This window comes from Argiope bruennichi, chromosome 7, assembly GCF_947563725.1.
Source record: "Argiope bruennichi chromosome 7, qqArgBrue1.1, whole genome shotgun sequence".
NCBI classification, from domain to species: domain Eukaryota; kingdom Metazoa; phylum Arthropoda; class Arachnida; order Araneae; family Araneidae; genus Argiope; species Argiope bruennichi.
In genome coordinates, this window is record NC_079157.1 from 5,665,864 (window position 1) to 5,682,224 (window position 16,361).

The 16,361-nt window shown below is 29.4% G+C and overlaps 1 protein-coding gene across 1 annotated transcript in view; it reads right to left on the reverse strand.

Annotated features, from left to right (window-relative positions):
• Positions 1 to 16,134, reverse strand: part of LOC129975977 (voltage-gated potassium channel subunit beta-2-like) — a 125,661-nt gene extending 109,527 nt beyond the window's left edge. Inside the window, exons 1-2 of the mRNA XM_056089287.1 lie at positions 16,054 to 16,134; positions 13,531 to 13,638 (exon numbers count right to left, since the gene is read on the reverse strand). Of these exons, the coding sequence (XP_055945262.1) occupies positions 13,531 to 13,577 (47 nt within the window). The 5' untranslated portion in view covers positions 13,578 to 13,638; positions 16,054 to 16,134. The remainder of the gene's footprint in view (positions 1 to 13,530; positions 13,639 to 16,053) is intronic.
• Between the last annotated feature and the right edge of the window lie 227 nt (positions 16,135 to 16,361).

The following is a 16,361-nucleotide window of genomic DNA, read 5'->3' on the forward strand; positions in this document are numbered from 1 at the left end:
CCAAAGTACACATAAGACTTTAATGTTGAATAATTCTCTTTTCTGCACTCATATTTAAAAAAAAACAGATTTGGTTTCAGCAAAAAAGGTTTTTTATTAATTTAAATTTAATAATTTCCGTTTCAAATTAAAGTTCAAATTTTATGGGAGATGATAGATTAGGAGATGGAATCGAGCGTTAAATAGTTTCTGAAAAAGTATGAGTTGTTCATTTGTAAAAATGTGAAGCTTAAAAATAATTTTAGGCTAAAGTTACATAAAATACGGGATTAAAAATTTTAGCGACTATTAATCCTAGCAAATTAGCTGGTTGCTAAAGCGTCTAGTTTGAAATCATAGTTGTTATCACATAGGTATCAGGCAATTTACATAAAGACAGTATATGGCAGCATGTTTTAATAATTAAATTGTGTAATAAATAAGATAAGTGATGATCTGCTTGAATATTCGATAGACATGAATGCAAATGAGTGCATTGGTGGTATGTAAATATATCAAGATTTGTCGATATAATTAAATAGCCAATATATCATTTCTTTAACATAATATAATTTAAATATGTGTATGATAGAATGTCTGGGAATATAAACAGTATATTTTTATACGAATAATGGTTTCTAAACTCTAGGTTATGTATTCTGAATAATAATTACAATCTAAATCCATTTACTAAAATTTAATTCAACAGACTACTCTTCTATTATTTCAACCGGCTTAAACTGTAATCGGGAAAATGGCTTTTACAGAACAATAATATAAATACCGTTTATCTGATCATCGATCATTCAGAGTTTATCTAGGGCACAATGGCAACAGATCGAGAAGAAGAGCGGTCGCTTAGTGAACTGTTTGCTTAGCCGAAGTCTTCAAAGGAATGAAACAAAGCTCTGCAATTAATTGAAAAGAAGACCGGCCTTTCTGTCTCGCCGTACAATTGAAAAGGATGTAATCTTAGCTTTTAAGAAGAGCTATTGATTAGCAACTCTTTGCTGATGTTGGGGATACTTAGCAGAGCTTATTGGAGAAGATTTCGAGCAGAAAATGGACGAATTCCCCTGTGACGAATTCAGTCTCACAAGAATATCTTTCAAAAGCACCTTTAAAACAGCTGTTAATTTTGAGCAGAAAAATAAATAAGAAGAAATATGTGCATGAATGATGCTGGAGAATGTATTACAAATATTGGTGATATTTAATGCAATTTTTGAAGAAATGCTTGTCGAGAAATTGACATTAACAGATAAAAGCTTTATTTAATGTTACAAACAGTTATAATTCGATTTTTAAATTTATGGCTAAAAAAACTCTGAAATACCGATGCAAATAGTGGTCGCCATCTCATTATAAGGGAAACCGACAAGTTCTCTTTTGAAATACCTCTCTGGTACTCCAAAAATGGGACGTTAATTTAAGATAATTAACTAAATATATTATATTGGAGAGCTAGATATTGAAACAGTAAAGTATTTCATTTTTCTACAAGTCATCGAAATTTAATGTCGATTGTCCCTTTGAACTATCTATCATATTATTTACTTTACTTTATTTCCATTAGCAATCAACAGTTATTTCGTACACATTGCGATTTTGCAATATAGGGCAATTAAATCATCCATGGGATGAGCAGAAAATCCCCACATTAATTTAAGCCACAGTGAATTTCCCAGTAAGCCACTGATGTGGGAATGTCATCCTCATATATACAACTTTTTTTATTCCCAGATGTAAATTTCGGGCATTTACTCCCATATGTATAACGATACGCATAGTAAAGCGTATAATTATCCCGAAGAGCGAAAGACGTCTGAGACACCATTTCTGCACATGACTAGGAAAACGTAAACCACCTGCCGTACTCACTGGACTTGGTCTCTTCAGACAGCCACATGGTTTTTAACTATGTCTCATATAATTTCCCATGCAACATTTCAACAATTACGAAAATGGCTCGTTGACTGGACCTCCTCAAAATGTGGCTAGTATTTACTATTTGAAGGACTGAAGATGAAAACGTATAGCTAACGTTGGTTAATAGTTTGAATAAAATATCTGTTACCTCTCATCCAAAGTATAATTATTTTCTTTAAGAAGTATTAAGAAATATTAGTCGGCACACCTAGTAACATGGCAATCCTTTTAAGCTACGCCATTTCTCATACAAGTGTTCAATTCTTTGAACAGTGTACATTTAGTGCTTTTTTTCCTCTTGTGTTATAATGACATAAAATAGTTTTGTAAGTCAACACTTCAGTTCATTTTTCTCAATAATTTCAAAGCTACTTGACAGTGAAATTTAAAATAATTCATCATTCAAATTGCATAAGAAATCTATGAGTATCATTATAATGATCTACAATCTTACTAGTCCATTGTTTAAAACTGACGAAAATTAATTTAATAAATTCATTAGAAATCTTAATTATTATCAAATATCTTCACATTTTTAACAACCAAAAATATTTCGAAATATGGTTTCTCTACTCTTTCTTACTCGACTCTGCATTTTCAGTTTTGCTTTTTCAGTTGGATCTACAGCCAAGTTCAAGATGAATAAAAAAAATTCTTCATATTTGGATTTTTAAGGAAAGATTTCAAATAACGGTTTTAATGTCTGGCGTAAAAGAGGTACGCAATGGTAAAAATTTCATAAAATTGACTGCATTTAAAAGAAGAATCTGCGAATTTTTGAAAGAATCTGCGCGAGGTATTGTTTCTTTCCAGTTTTCATATTTTGCAAGCTAACTGGATAGCTAACAAAAGTATGCCTCTCTTAAGTTTCAAAATTATTTAGATGTTTTTTTTTTCTTTAGTGATATTAAATTCTCGTATTCAAGAGGGAAAATATTACTTGGGAAGAGATCGTATATAATTTTGAACGTGATCAACAAAATTACTCAACAGAAGATGGATAAAATAAATTCTAAAAACAGAAAAGGGGGCAGTTATGTAGTAATAAACATAGTATAATTTATTTATCGCATATTTAAAAAAAAAAAGAAAATAGTAAGAAAATACAGTGGCGAACGTTATTAGAAAAGAACTTCATTTATTTAACGATTTCTAAAATAATAGTGGCGGAATAATAAATATGTAGAAAAGAGAATCTTGAATTTTTCCTAAGAATTTAATAAAACTAAATATTTTTTTAGATATACCATAAAGAGAAAGTAATACAAAATTAACGGCATAATATTAATAATACGAATACAGACTTTTGATTGAATATATACGATTTACGTTACGATTTTTTTTATCATGTGTCGTCCCCAGATATCGCAAAATTTAAAAATATATATATATATATATATATATTTCAATTCAAATATTTGAAGATGTGATTAATCTTCAAGTGTCATTGGCAACTGCAAGTATTTTGAAGACATCAAAAGCACAACCAAGATCATTTGATTTTGGTTAGTACAAGTATGATTGTAATTTGTTAGGAATGGGTAAAAATAAAATAATTCTTTAGGAAACAAAATACTTTCTGAATGTCACTCAATTCTGATGTCGCTTCGGTTCTAAAACCTGGAAATCACACTCTAATATTGGATCGTATTTAAAATAAAAGAATCCTTTAGAAAATAAAATACTTTCTGAATTTCGCCCAATTCTGATGTAGCTTCGGTTTTATAACCTGGAAACCACATCCTTTCTCTTCGCCCAGATATAGCAGTAACTCCAGATCCCCCAAAGTACGATATATCCCAGATAACCGATCTGAATCCAATTCCAGCGTATCAATGTTTCATAAACACAACCAATAGCATAAGCGATCGAAAGAACGTGCCAATAAAACCTCCGACAGAAGTGCAAACTATTCATCTGACCCGGATAAAGGTGAAAATATCTTTTGGGTCCGATCACAAGGTGAAATGGATGCCGCCGAAGAATTATATCGCTTCCCAAAAGAGGAATCGAATTCTTTAAATGGAAAATAAAGGAATAAAAGCTAATGTCGCTTAGAATGCATCTGTAGAAGATCCTATTTAATTTATTCAATCACACAGCGAACGATTTTGAATAGTGACTTGAGCTGTGGATAGTGTTTACCCTACACTCACTGTTTCTCACTGGTTTAGCATTTATTCAATTAAATAGCTTAATTCTATGAAAGGGTAGATTGGAGACTCCTACAAAATGTACTTGTATTTCCTAAAGTCTACTATTTCTGAATGAATTCACTTGTGGTTGATCGCAAACGATATCCGTTTGTAAGGTTTATTAAGGCCCTAGCCGCCTTTGGCGACCAGCCGGTTCGCCAATCTTAATGTTCGTTAAAATTTTAATAATTAAATATTTTATGCAATTCCAACTTTAATAGATTCTTCAACAAAATATTTTAAAACTTCAAATTTTGATAGTCATATAATTCACTCATAATATTATAAAGGCCTTCAGTCATAACGTGATATGTATCTCTCTAATAATCTTCAACAAAATATTTTAAAACTTCACATTTTGATAGTCATATAATTCACTCATAATATTATAAAGGCCTTTAGTCATAACGTGATATGTATCTCTCTAATTTTCTGTCACCCCTCGTAGAATTTATGCTTTAAATTAAAGTGTAAAGGATTAATCTGCAATTAATATAATAATATTTTTTACTGAAACAAAGCATTTTTTTTAATAATATGATTACTGATAATAGAGTCACTGAGCGTTTAAACTTTATGGGCACTAAAGAATATATTTCTTAATTTATGTAATATCTCAAGAATTTGTCAACAAAATTTTCTCAGATTCATCATGAACGGATCGATTCATTAACAATGTTTCATTTTAAATGCATCAAACACTAAGAAAATAAAATGAATCGTTTAAAATAATCGGTCGAAAACAGGTTAAAAAAAACTACTTAAAAAACGATGTACTTAAAACTATAAGCATATACAAAAAATATATAACTAACATAAATACAATTTACTTACAAAAGCATACAACTAACCTAAAAGTAATTTAAATCGTCCGTTGATAATGGTTGTCATGCCAACAATCAGAACACAGTGCGCATGCGTGAATTTTCTTCGCCTTTTACGGTAACGCAAATGCGTGAATTTTTCTACGCCAGTTGGGGTAACGCTATGCAGATTATACATTTTTAATTTCCTTTATCCTGCGTTATTTTAATTCAAAAGTACTTCAGAATGAATCTGAAACATGGATTAATTAACAATGTTTAATTTTAAATGCATAAAACATTAAGAAAATAAACAGAATCGTTTAAAATAATCCGCCGAAAAATATTAACCCTAGCCTCATTAGTGTTGGGAGAAAAAAAAAACTAAAGCCTTACTCATTTGGCGTGGAAGATTTTTTTGGCGGTAAAGTTGGCGGTGGGGAAAATGCAAGATTTTTTTGGCGGGAAAGTTAGTTTTTAATTAATAATTAAAATTTCAAAAAAAGGGACCCCAGGTGCACATTCCCGACCTCTAAGGTATACATGTACCAAATTTGGTAGCTTTATGTCAAATGACTTGGCCTGTAGAGCGCCAACACACACACACACACACACACACATTGAGCTTTATTATAAGTACTAGCCGCCTTTGGCAACCAGCCGGTTCGCCAATCTTAATGTTCGTTAAAATTTTAATAATTAAATATTTTATGCAATTTCTACTTTAATAGCTTCTTCATCAAAATATTTTAAAACTTCAAATTTTGATTATCATATAATTGATTCATAATATTATAAAGGCCTTCAGTCATAACGTAATATGTATCTCTCTCATTTTCTGTTAGCACCCGTAGAATTTATGCTTTAAATTAAAGTGGAAAGAATTTATCTTCAATTAATATTATAATATTTTTTACTGAAACAAAGCATTTTTTTATAATCTTATTACTGAAAATAGAGTCACTCAGCGTTTTTAATTTATGTAATATCTCAAGAGTTGGTCAACAAAATTTTCTTAGATTCATTATGAGCAGACCGATTCATTAACAATGTTTAAATTTAAATGCATCTAACACTAAGAAAATAAAACGAATCGTTTAAAATAAACGGTTGAAAACAGGTTTTAAAAAAACTACTTAAAAAACGATGTACTTAAAACTATAAGCATATACAAAAAATATATAACTAACATAAATACAATTTACTTACAAACGCATGCCAACTAACCCAAAAATAATTTAAATCATTCATTGATAACGTTGTCATGGCAACAATCAGAACAGAATGCGCATGCGTGAATTTTCTTCGCCGGTTACGTAACGCAAATACGTGATTTTTTCTACACCAGTTGGGGTAACGCTATGCGGATTAGAAATTTTTAATTTCCTTTATCCTGCGTTATTTTAATTCAAAAGTACTTCAGAATGAATCTGAAAGATTGATTCATTAACAATGTTTAATTTTAAATGCATCAAACATTAAGAAAATAAACAGAACCGATTGAAATAATCCGCCGAAAAATTTTAACCCTAGCCTCATTACTGTTGGGAGAAAAAAAAACTGAAGCCTTTCTCGTTTTGCGCTGGGGATAATGGAAGATTGTTTTGGCGGAAAAGTTGGCGGTGGGGAAAATGGAAGATTTTTTTGGCGGGAAAGTTAGTTTTTAATTAATAATTAAAATTCTAATTAAAAATACGAAAAAAGAAACCCCAGGTGCACATTCCCAACCTCCAAGGTATACATGTACCAAATTAGGTAGCTGCATGTCAAACGGTCTGGCCTGTAGAGCGCCAACACACACACACACACACATTGAGCTTTATTATAAGTATAGATAGATATAGACTACTGGCGCAAAGCGGAATATGGTTTGAACAGATATTTTGAGTGAAGAAGAAACTGATTTGCCACAATATCTCGATTAAGAGAGTAATACAAGGTGTTTATACATGAATATCCCAACTTTGCAGGAATATTAAAAGAAAAAAATGTAGAATCTTGCAATTAAGCAGAAATTACGAATAACAATTGAACATTCTCTTTAAGCACTTTTATAAATGTTCATTATTAGCACCTCCAAATACATAAACAATATCAAGGCGATATGATAACACATTCCATACTCTTCAGCATCTGTGATGAAATGGGATGGAAGTTCTAAATGCATGTCCTAAGTTTATCAACGTCATTTGGTAATGAAGGAAAAATGACTGCTGCTTGATACACCCCCAGAAAATAAATCAAGCATTGACAGGCACACATAATTGTATCCTTTCAAGGATTCACATTAAGTCTGCAGAAAAATTGTTGAATGGATTATCGTATTGCATCGATATCCTTCGCATTTCTAAAGAGGCCTGTATTGAATACTTATAATTGTGTTGATATTAAATTTTCAACATTATTTTTGATTTCCGATGAGCAACAATGCCTCACCTTGTTTTTTTTTTTTTTTTTTAAAGACCCACAAAGTTGGGAAATTCATTTTTAATCACCCTATACATAAGAATAGTAATCCGACTCATCATGGGAATTGCTGAAGGCTGGTGGTAAATTTTATACCACCTCTTCAATCTTGCCGTATCCTTGTTTGATTTCTACAATCATCAGATATCCGCTGACAGAGCATGCGTGCGATATCACTGGAATATAGATTTGATATCAGGTCATTTCAAGCAGAGAGTTTACAGATCGTATTAAAAAAATTGTGTCAAGCAATAATAACCATGAAGGAAAAGGCTGTCTAGCAGTTAAATAATTGAATATCTTGGACTGAAAAAAAAATTGGGTTAACTAAATGGAACAAGGAAATTAGTCTAAATTCAGTAATCTTGACGCAATCAATACTATTCCATTTTTAATCCACAACTCGTATGCTTTTTGCTTTTGATCTTAAAATTCTAATCAATTCTATATTTTGTAATAAAAAAACAGATTATGCTATTTTCTCCACATAATACATGTTGTTGCTGGGTTTTATTTTCCATGAGTGCAAAATAAAATAAAATAAAATTTTTCAAAATAAAATAAAAGTATAAAAGCTTTAAATCAAATATCTTCTGAATGACAACATTAATGTTCATTATACACCAACAAATATCAGCTTCTCATTGTATTAAATTTACCAATTCATAACCGAATAAAACAATTTACGAAACATTTATTGTAATAGTCAAAATGAAAAAGGCATTATGGAAATGAAAAAAATATTTCAATTTTCTAACTCATGGTAATGTTTGATTGAACTAACTATAAACAATGTAATTGCTTCGAAAATACAGCTCATTTTCATTAACACATGGAGAATACTATAAGAATTTTTACTATAAAAATTTTATTGTCTTTCTTTTGTAGAGAATCTAGCCTTGCATTGAGATGGCAAGCAAAAGGTGACCATGTTCTGCTTTTAAAATGTATATCGAAACAAGTTTTCTAGATTAAAATATGAGCTTTGTAATTCTAACATCAAATAACTTTGTTTTATTTTTACATTTCACACATTTTTATTTCTCACATTAGCTGAGAAAAGTTAAATTTTATTCTTTCTACCTTTTAATTTTTCTCAAAAATATATTGATTCCCATTTTCAGGACAAAGAAACAGTATATACTTTCTACTTATGGAGGTTCAATTTATTCAAAAACAAGATATTATTATATAATCTATTTTGATTTTAACCCTGGTACATTATACCCTTTTATTTAAAAGGTATTATATGAAATATGAAATTGTCAACAGTATTACCATATGACTAAATACGAAATTAATATCATCACTTAACAAACATCAACGCTTGTCTTAATCCGTAACTACAGACAGGAGTCACAATGATGTTCATTAGCTCTGATTATGACGTGGTATTATTTTGTCCTTGAATACAATCTTCTCCTCAATATCTTCAAGTTGCTCTTTACGCAGAATGTTGAAAAAAGTCTAAATATAAACGCGTGCGTGTAACCGAGTTATTATTTTCCAAAGTTTTTGTTGCTATTTATGAAGTCGTTGACTTCAAATTGCTTTTAATTTAAATAATTCAAAAAGAATAAAGATATATGCTTACAAAAATATTTTAAAATATTTAATTTGTCATTTTTGTTTGTTAAATTCTAACAGTTATTAATATTAGCGTAATTCCGTCATATCTAACCGAAGTAAATACTCATTAAAAGATTGTTTTGGTTAATCTGATAACATTATTTTCAATATTTAATATTATAACATTTAATATTTTTAATATTGTTGGTAACAGCATGATTTCCAGAATGTATTGTGTTTCCAATTCTGTTTTCAAAAGACAAAAAAAGTAAAATAACAATGGTCTTTCCATTTGGGGCTCAATGTTTTCTTGGAAGAATTGTCATTTCCGTATGTCAGATCGACCTTTAAAACTTTACAACTTCTGAATCATTTTATATTTTAACTATATATAGATTAATAAGCCATAATTTTCCTGCATTTTTAATATATTTTTGTATGAGCGTAAAAAAAACATAAATATTCCGTAAATTAAAAAAAAATCCTTTTAAACTGTTTAACTTTCAGTTTTTTTATTTACAATTCTAGTCAAGGTGACTTGGTGACAGTCTCGAGAGTAAAGATCATAAGTTCTAGAAGAGTTACATTAAAGATACATATGCCTGATGCACTCTAAATTTGTCCTATTGATTAGTCCATGTTGGGGTAAGATGGGAATTTGAAGAGTAGATTTCCGACTAATTGTTTATAATCATAGTTAGACTACGGCAAAATTACAGTCAAAATTAAGAGAGCTATTTCAAAAAATTCATCGTATAACTTTAAAAAAATAATTCACTAAGTTAGATCCATTTACAGTAAAAAAATATTTTCTATGTTGAAGAAAATTATTCAATAAAACTCATACATCTAAAGATGATTGTAATTGCTTCCCTTGATCCCAAATATATAGTCATTTGAATCTCCTCCACTAAACCAATCCGTTGCCAAACGGTTCTATAATCCATTGAAGAATATGTTGTGACAGTGTAACTCGTAAATCATGTGCAATTTCCCGAATTAATGTAATTCACTCATTTATTAACAACATTTGGATGCGTGCCAAACCATTGACGTCACCCAGTGTGCCATTTAAAGAGATTAGGCATAAAATTCCAAGTTAAAATTAATGCAATTTAAATGCAAATGGCATTTCTTCTGTTTAGCCGCAGTAGAGGTTTATATTTATATGTTTCCATTTCATTCAAAAAGTATCGGCGCAGAAAATGTGTAGGTGAATGAATTATTTTTTCCGAAACCTTTATGGAGATATAATTTAAAAGAAATTCTCTTAGAATATTTCTGAGAAACTGAAATTAAAATTGGAAAGGTGCCGCTCGTATGATAATTGGATATTTGAATGGCTAAGTTTTAATGTTAAATATTAATTTCCTTGAAAAATGGAATGTCTGATTGAAACTTTGAATAATATTTCGAAATATATAATATTGCTAAGTAAAATTAGGGCTTTGATTTAATTGATCATTCAGACATTAATTATATTAATAATAGAAGACGATTCTCATAAGTTTGCCAATTATCACAAATCTCTGAACAGGAATCAATGGCTTCATATTTTTTAGTAATGTTTGCTACAAGATTTATGACACTTATTAATTTAATATGCACTGGATAATTTGCGAAATCTGCTTTCACATCGATGAATCTCCGATTTATATTCTATAGTTTGTTCACTGTGCTCCAAGAAAACTTGGAACGAAATTCATAAGCTTATACAGGGTGACCAGAAAAAAGTGTTCCAAAAATAAAATTAAACGGTAAATAAACGGGCGAAGAATTATGTTTTATTCCACTTGCAGAAAATATTTATATTTATTCTTGATTTGGTTGTTAGTATTGTTCATTAAAAGATTTAATGAAAGTGCTTTTGAGATATTACAGTTCCTTATTTGGACGCTTAATTCTGGAACATTGTACATTGTTGCCATCAAATAACTTTCCCTGTTTCCTGGCTTCTATAGCTAAAACGAATGAACGAAATGAAAGCATATTTCATATACAGACTGTGAAAGGCATGGGGAATTTAATTCCGCAAAAAAAAAAAAGTACAAAAAATTGTCAATAGGGGAAATATTGGCCCTGCTGTCACGTACGAACTAGGAAATTTGCATATCAACATGGATTATGTAAAATTCCTAGTGCGTGTGGGACAGCAGTGCCATGCATTCCTTTTGAAAATGGGAAAAACAAAGGATCTGTTAGCAGTTCCTTCTTGACTATTGATGTGTTCTTGACTATTTATGTTTGCTTAATATGGATTTTACATTATTTGAGCATGCTTTACAGGCAAAACCGTTCTACACTAGAACAATGTAATGCCGTGGCTGCTCTTAAGCATGCCTTAAAACAGAACATAAGACGGTGTGTTATTAACAAGAAAACCGACACTTTACACACTGCAGTGGAGAACATCATGCACCGTATGCAATTTATTATACACATTGAAGGTCAGAATATTGAAAATGTTGAACGGTATCCAATGGATCTTGATATTGATGAATAAAAGATTATTTTCTGTGAGTTTCATGAATTCATTCATAACTGTGCTCCTACAGCGCCAATATTTAGTACTAATTTTTTTTAGCTCTAAAGTGTAATTCATCTTCTCAAGCCTTCCACAGTCGTTATATGAAATGTGGCTTCCTTTCATTCATCCGTTTTAGCTGCAGATGCCGCCAAAGAGAAAATGAATTTTATGGCTACCCTGCATATTCTCCATGGCGAGATATTTACTACCACTGATTAGATTAGTATCGCTAAATAACTCTAGAAAAAAAGATAAAAAATTTTATCAACAGTTTTAACAAAATAATGAAGTTTCAAAAATGAAATATGTTTATAAATTAGTATAGCTATTATTATTATTTAATTGTCCCAATACTCACTATGCGAGCATGAGTATTTCGAAAATATTAAGCAACGTTTTGTAATATTGAACAATTTTTTAGATGGTATCTGTATTTTTAGAAGTAGTGTATGCATTAATGAAGCACTCTGTTTCAAAGAAAAATATACATGAAGATTGTTGAATTCTTTATAGATAGTCAAATGATATTGTTAGAACTGAAGTTGCATAATATTTCATCATTTCTGTGAATTAGCAGTAGATTAAGAACCATAATATGTCATCCCACTTTCCCTACATGGTCATCTTAAAGAAATAAAAGGAGGCAAACCGAAGAATTCCAGAATGAATTCGTAATATTTCATTAATTTCCCTGTTTAAAACTATGATTCTTCTTAAGTCATTTGTCAATTAAGTAATTCACAAATGGCTTCCAATTTTTTCAATTGCTTAATAGCTTGACTTTTAGTAACTTTAACATTTACATCACTTAATTTAATATTTATCTTTTTAATATTTCTTCTTTTCGAACTGTTTGAACATTTAGATGTTTTAGATGATTGCGGTTCAATAAAATTTAACATTCATAATGTCTTTTAGAAACTTTTCATTTACTATTATCGATTACCGTTTTTGTTTGTCAATTCCATACACAAACAGAACAAAGCAGAGCTTTTCATCAGGCTTGGAAGAAGTGAGTCAAGAAAATGGTTGACTTCTCCTTAAGCAATAAAATCATTAGCAACGAAATGGCGTAATTCAACCGTAAGTGATGCCTACGCAATGTCACTATTAAAGTGATAAATGAAATCCAAGTATTGAGAACTCGATTCTGTTAACTTTTCAAGTTGAGAAAGGATTCTTGTTAACGACTCGGAACACTTTTCTCCTCATCGATTTTGTTAGATGAAGACCAATTTTTCTCTGTACATATACCATAGACACTTTTCACCACAGTTTAAATAAATGTACCGAGAGGGGGGAAGGGGTTCTTTTGTTGAACTTTTTTGCTTTTAGGATTTTTGTGAACAATTCTAATGACACCAAAACTGATCGTCAAAGAGACTCAAAGAGGTATAAGATTTATGTAAGGAAAATCATATAGATGTTACGGTAAATTTTAATAGTCCTGTGATTGCTCAAAAACACCATTGAATTTATTGGTGATTAGTCATAATCATCAATTTATTACATTTGCCTTGACACAGGCATTTTATATTACATTTTACCGATGTATATAAATATGATTATATGATGATTCATATGATGATTATATAATGTACCGACATCACTAGTTAATAAGCTGAAAAGAAAGTTGGAGGGAGTTCTCATATATTTTTCAATAAAACACAAACTAGAAGTTTTAGTTTCTTTATATAAAACTTTTACGAGGTGTCTTGATTTGATAATTAATTATTAATTAGCAAACAAATTAAAACCATTTTTTCTAATAAGATAATTTCTTTTCACCAATATACCAATTCAACCCAATATACCATAAGTCAACAAAAAAATTGACCCCTGGAAATTTTAAAATATGCATATATTTCTATAGAAATATGTATTATTGGAGAATGACTGATAAAAGTTCGCATTTGTTGCTTTTAATAACTCGATTGGTATATGAGTATTCTAAATGAATTGGGCAGCAAAAGATGAGTTAAATTTTATTGGGAATTAAATAAATACGTCTGCATCGAATTTATTTCGTTTTTATGGGTAACATGGGTAGAAATGGCCTTACCTGTTTTTCAAGGTCGTCCCTTTGTTGAAGTCTGAATCAATGCTCATGGAGAAAGCGCTGGGGCACCGGACTGGAGTGGATGGTGCATTAAGGCTCACTTCCTCTCACCTGCAAAGAAAGACATATGCATAAATATTTGCTACATAATTGTATAGAAAGGGGCAATGAAATGACTGGATCGAAAATATCACTGAGAAACAAATATTTTTATAGCAAAATGAAAGTATATGATATTAACGTATACTTTTCATTATTCAAAAGTGAAGTCATGTTCATAAGGTATGGGACTACAATTGGGTTTATTCTAAGAAACGCTTTAACGTAGTTATATTTTTGAATTTTTAAATAAAAAAGATTGAAAAAACGTATAAAGCCAAAATATACCTGAAAATGTGCGATTTTAATGTAACAGGTTTTTTTGGTCATCTGTGTGTTTTGATACCTTTATAGTTGAGTATTCCCTTTTTAATTGTTTAGGTATTTGCATTTTTTTATACTTAATAAAGTTTTGGACGTTGTAATTTTGTATTTTCTGCTACAACATTGTCACTTATCTTCTCTGTGGGCTTTAGGCTCAGGCACTTTGTAATTAGAATAATCTCACTAGCTCACTTTAAAAAATGAATGAATTATTTTAATTCCAACAAATGCAATGAAATTAAGTTTTGATTTTGAATTTTTTATGAATTTATTAACATTTTTTACTATTATTTACAGAAGAAAGCAGAGTTGAGAGAAAAATGAGTAGATTAAAATTATTAATGCATGTTAATTTTTGTAAGCCTTTATTTCTTCTGTTTCTTAAAACTTTAAGACAGCCTTTTATTGACTTGTAACTGTTATTAATCAATATAATTAAGGAATAAGCAGAAAGGATTGCGAGATATTAATGATAAAATATAATTGTTAAGGTTCTGTTATAAAAAAAATCCATTATGGAAGATAGATAACCTTTATCATATTAAAATATTATATATATATATATATATATATATGATAGTACCTTTTATTCGTCTGCAAAGGCGGCATATCTTATGATTACTCATAAAAATGAATAATGAAATTAAAAAATATCTTATGTAAATCTGATACAAGTAACCTAGAATTATTATTTATTAAATTTATAGAGGATGTATTAAATTTATTATTATATTATGTATTATATTTATTAAATTTATAGATGAAACGTCTTTATATGCTCATTTAATATATTTTCTTTTATTTATAGCTATTTCTATTCGAATATTCTATTTCTGAAAAATGCATTTATTCATTTTCTATAATTGCAAAAAATGCATGATATCCTAATAAAAGTAAAACCTCCGCTGATAAAATAACTTCTTAACGAACTAATATTATAGATGAATAGTAGACTGCTTTACAAATTTACCGATTTCATCATTTTATGGACTTTTTTATAAAATATCTTATATAACTGATTAGGGAGTTAAACTCTCAACATATTAGATGTAAAACAAAAGAAGTGTAGAATCTATCAAATAAACAAAATCAGTTGGCGTGTTTTTACGTATAATAAAATCACACTATTTTATAGTACCGTCTCATATTTAGTTTTGTTTGAAGATAATTTTTATTTAGTACATATGTTAGAATTTTTTTTAAAAAAAGATAGACATTAATATTATAGAAATATCAAATTTGATTTCAATTATCTACATTTAGTAACGGTTTTTATTATGTACAGGTCTTTATAAGGAGTAAGAAAAATAAATTTCTGTTCTACTGCGAAAGATCAAATATATCTGGAAATATCAGAAAAATAAATTAACAAGCATCATTTTTACTTTCTGATTGTTATTATGGATATTATCTCACATTTTTTTTTTTAATTTAGGATATTTTATTTAGTGACTAATTTTCATTTTACGATTATTAGTATATTATTGGCCTTAAAAAACACGGGCAATTTTTAATGCAATCAAATCCCTCTATTGCTCTATTTAAATCAAGTGCTAATTACAGAATCCATAAAAGAATTTCAGTCAACTTACAAAAAAGACTGAAACATTTCCGATCAGCAAAAGTGAAACCACATTCTTTTCATTCAGTTATTCGCCTGAGAAATTACACTTATATCATTAATTTAGTTTTGTTTAAAAATAATTTTCATTTAGAGCATTCGTTTGAATTTAAAAAAATACAATTAATGTTATTGAAAATATCCAATTTGATTTCAATTATCAACATTCTGTGTTTTTGTTATCACGAGTCTTTTAAATGAGTAGTAAACACAGATTTCGATTCTGCAAGATGAAATATATCTGGAAACGTCAGAAAAAAAATACATTAAAAAGTAACATTTCAAGTTTCTGATTCTCATTGTGAATATTTATTTACCCTTTTTTTAAATTCTAAAATACTTAATTTCAAGAATTGGACTTCGTGCTTTGTATTAAGGACTTTAAGCAAAACAAGCAAATTTTTATTAAAATCAAATTCTTTTTATTATTTTGAAATTAAGCTCTCACTACAGAAACCATCAAAGATATTCAGTCAACTTACACAAAAGACTGAAGCCTTTCTGGTCAGCACATTCCGAACCACATTCTTTTCTTTCAGTTATTCGCTCAAGAAATTACAGCCGTTGCCAATATCTATGGACAAAAACAGCTTTTTAAATGCTGATCTAGATGATATATGTTAATAGGTTCTGAATTTTCTCTTTGTTTTCAGTAAAGAAAGAAATTTATGCAAGAACAGCACCACTTCCCGCTGCTTTGAAAGGGCTCGTAGAAGAACTAGAAATACTTTTATAAATTAAAACATTGCTCTAAGTTTCCTTTAGTTTGCATAAAGTCGGAACCTTAATT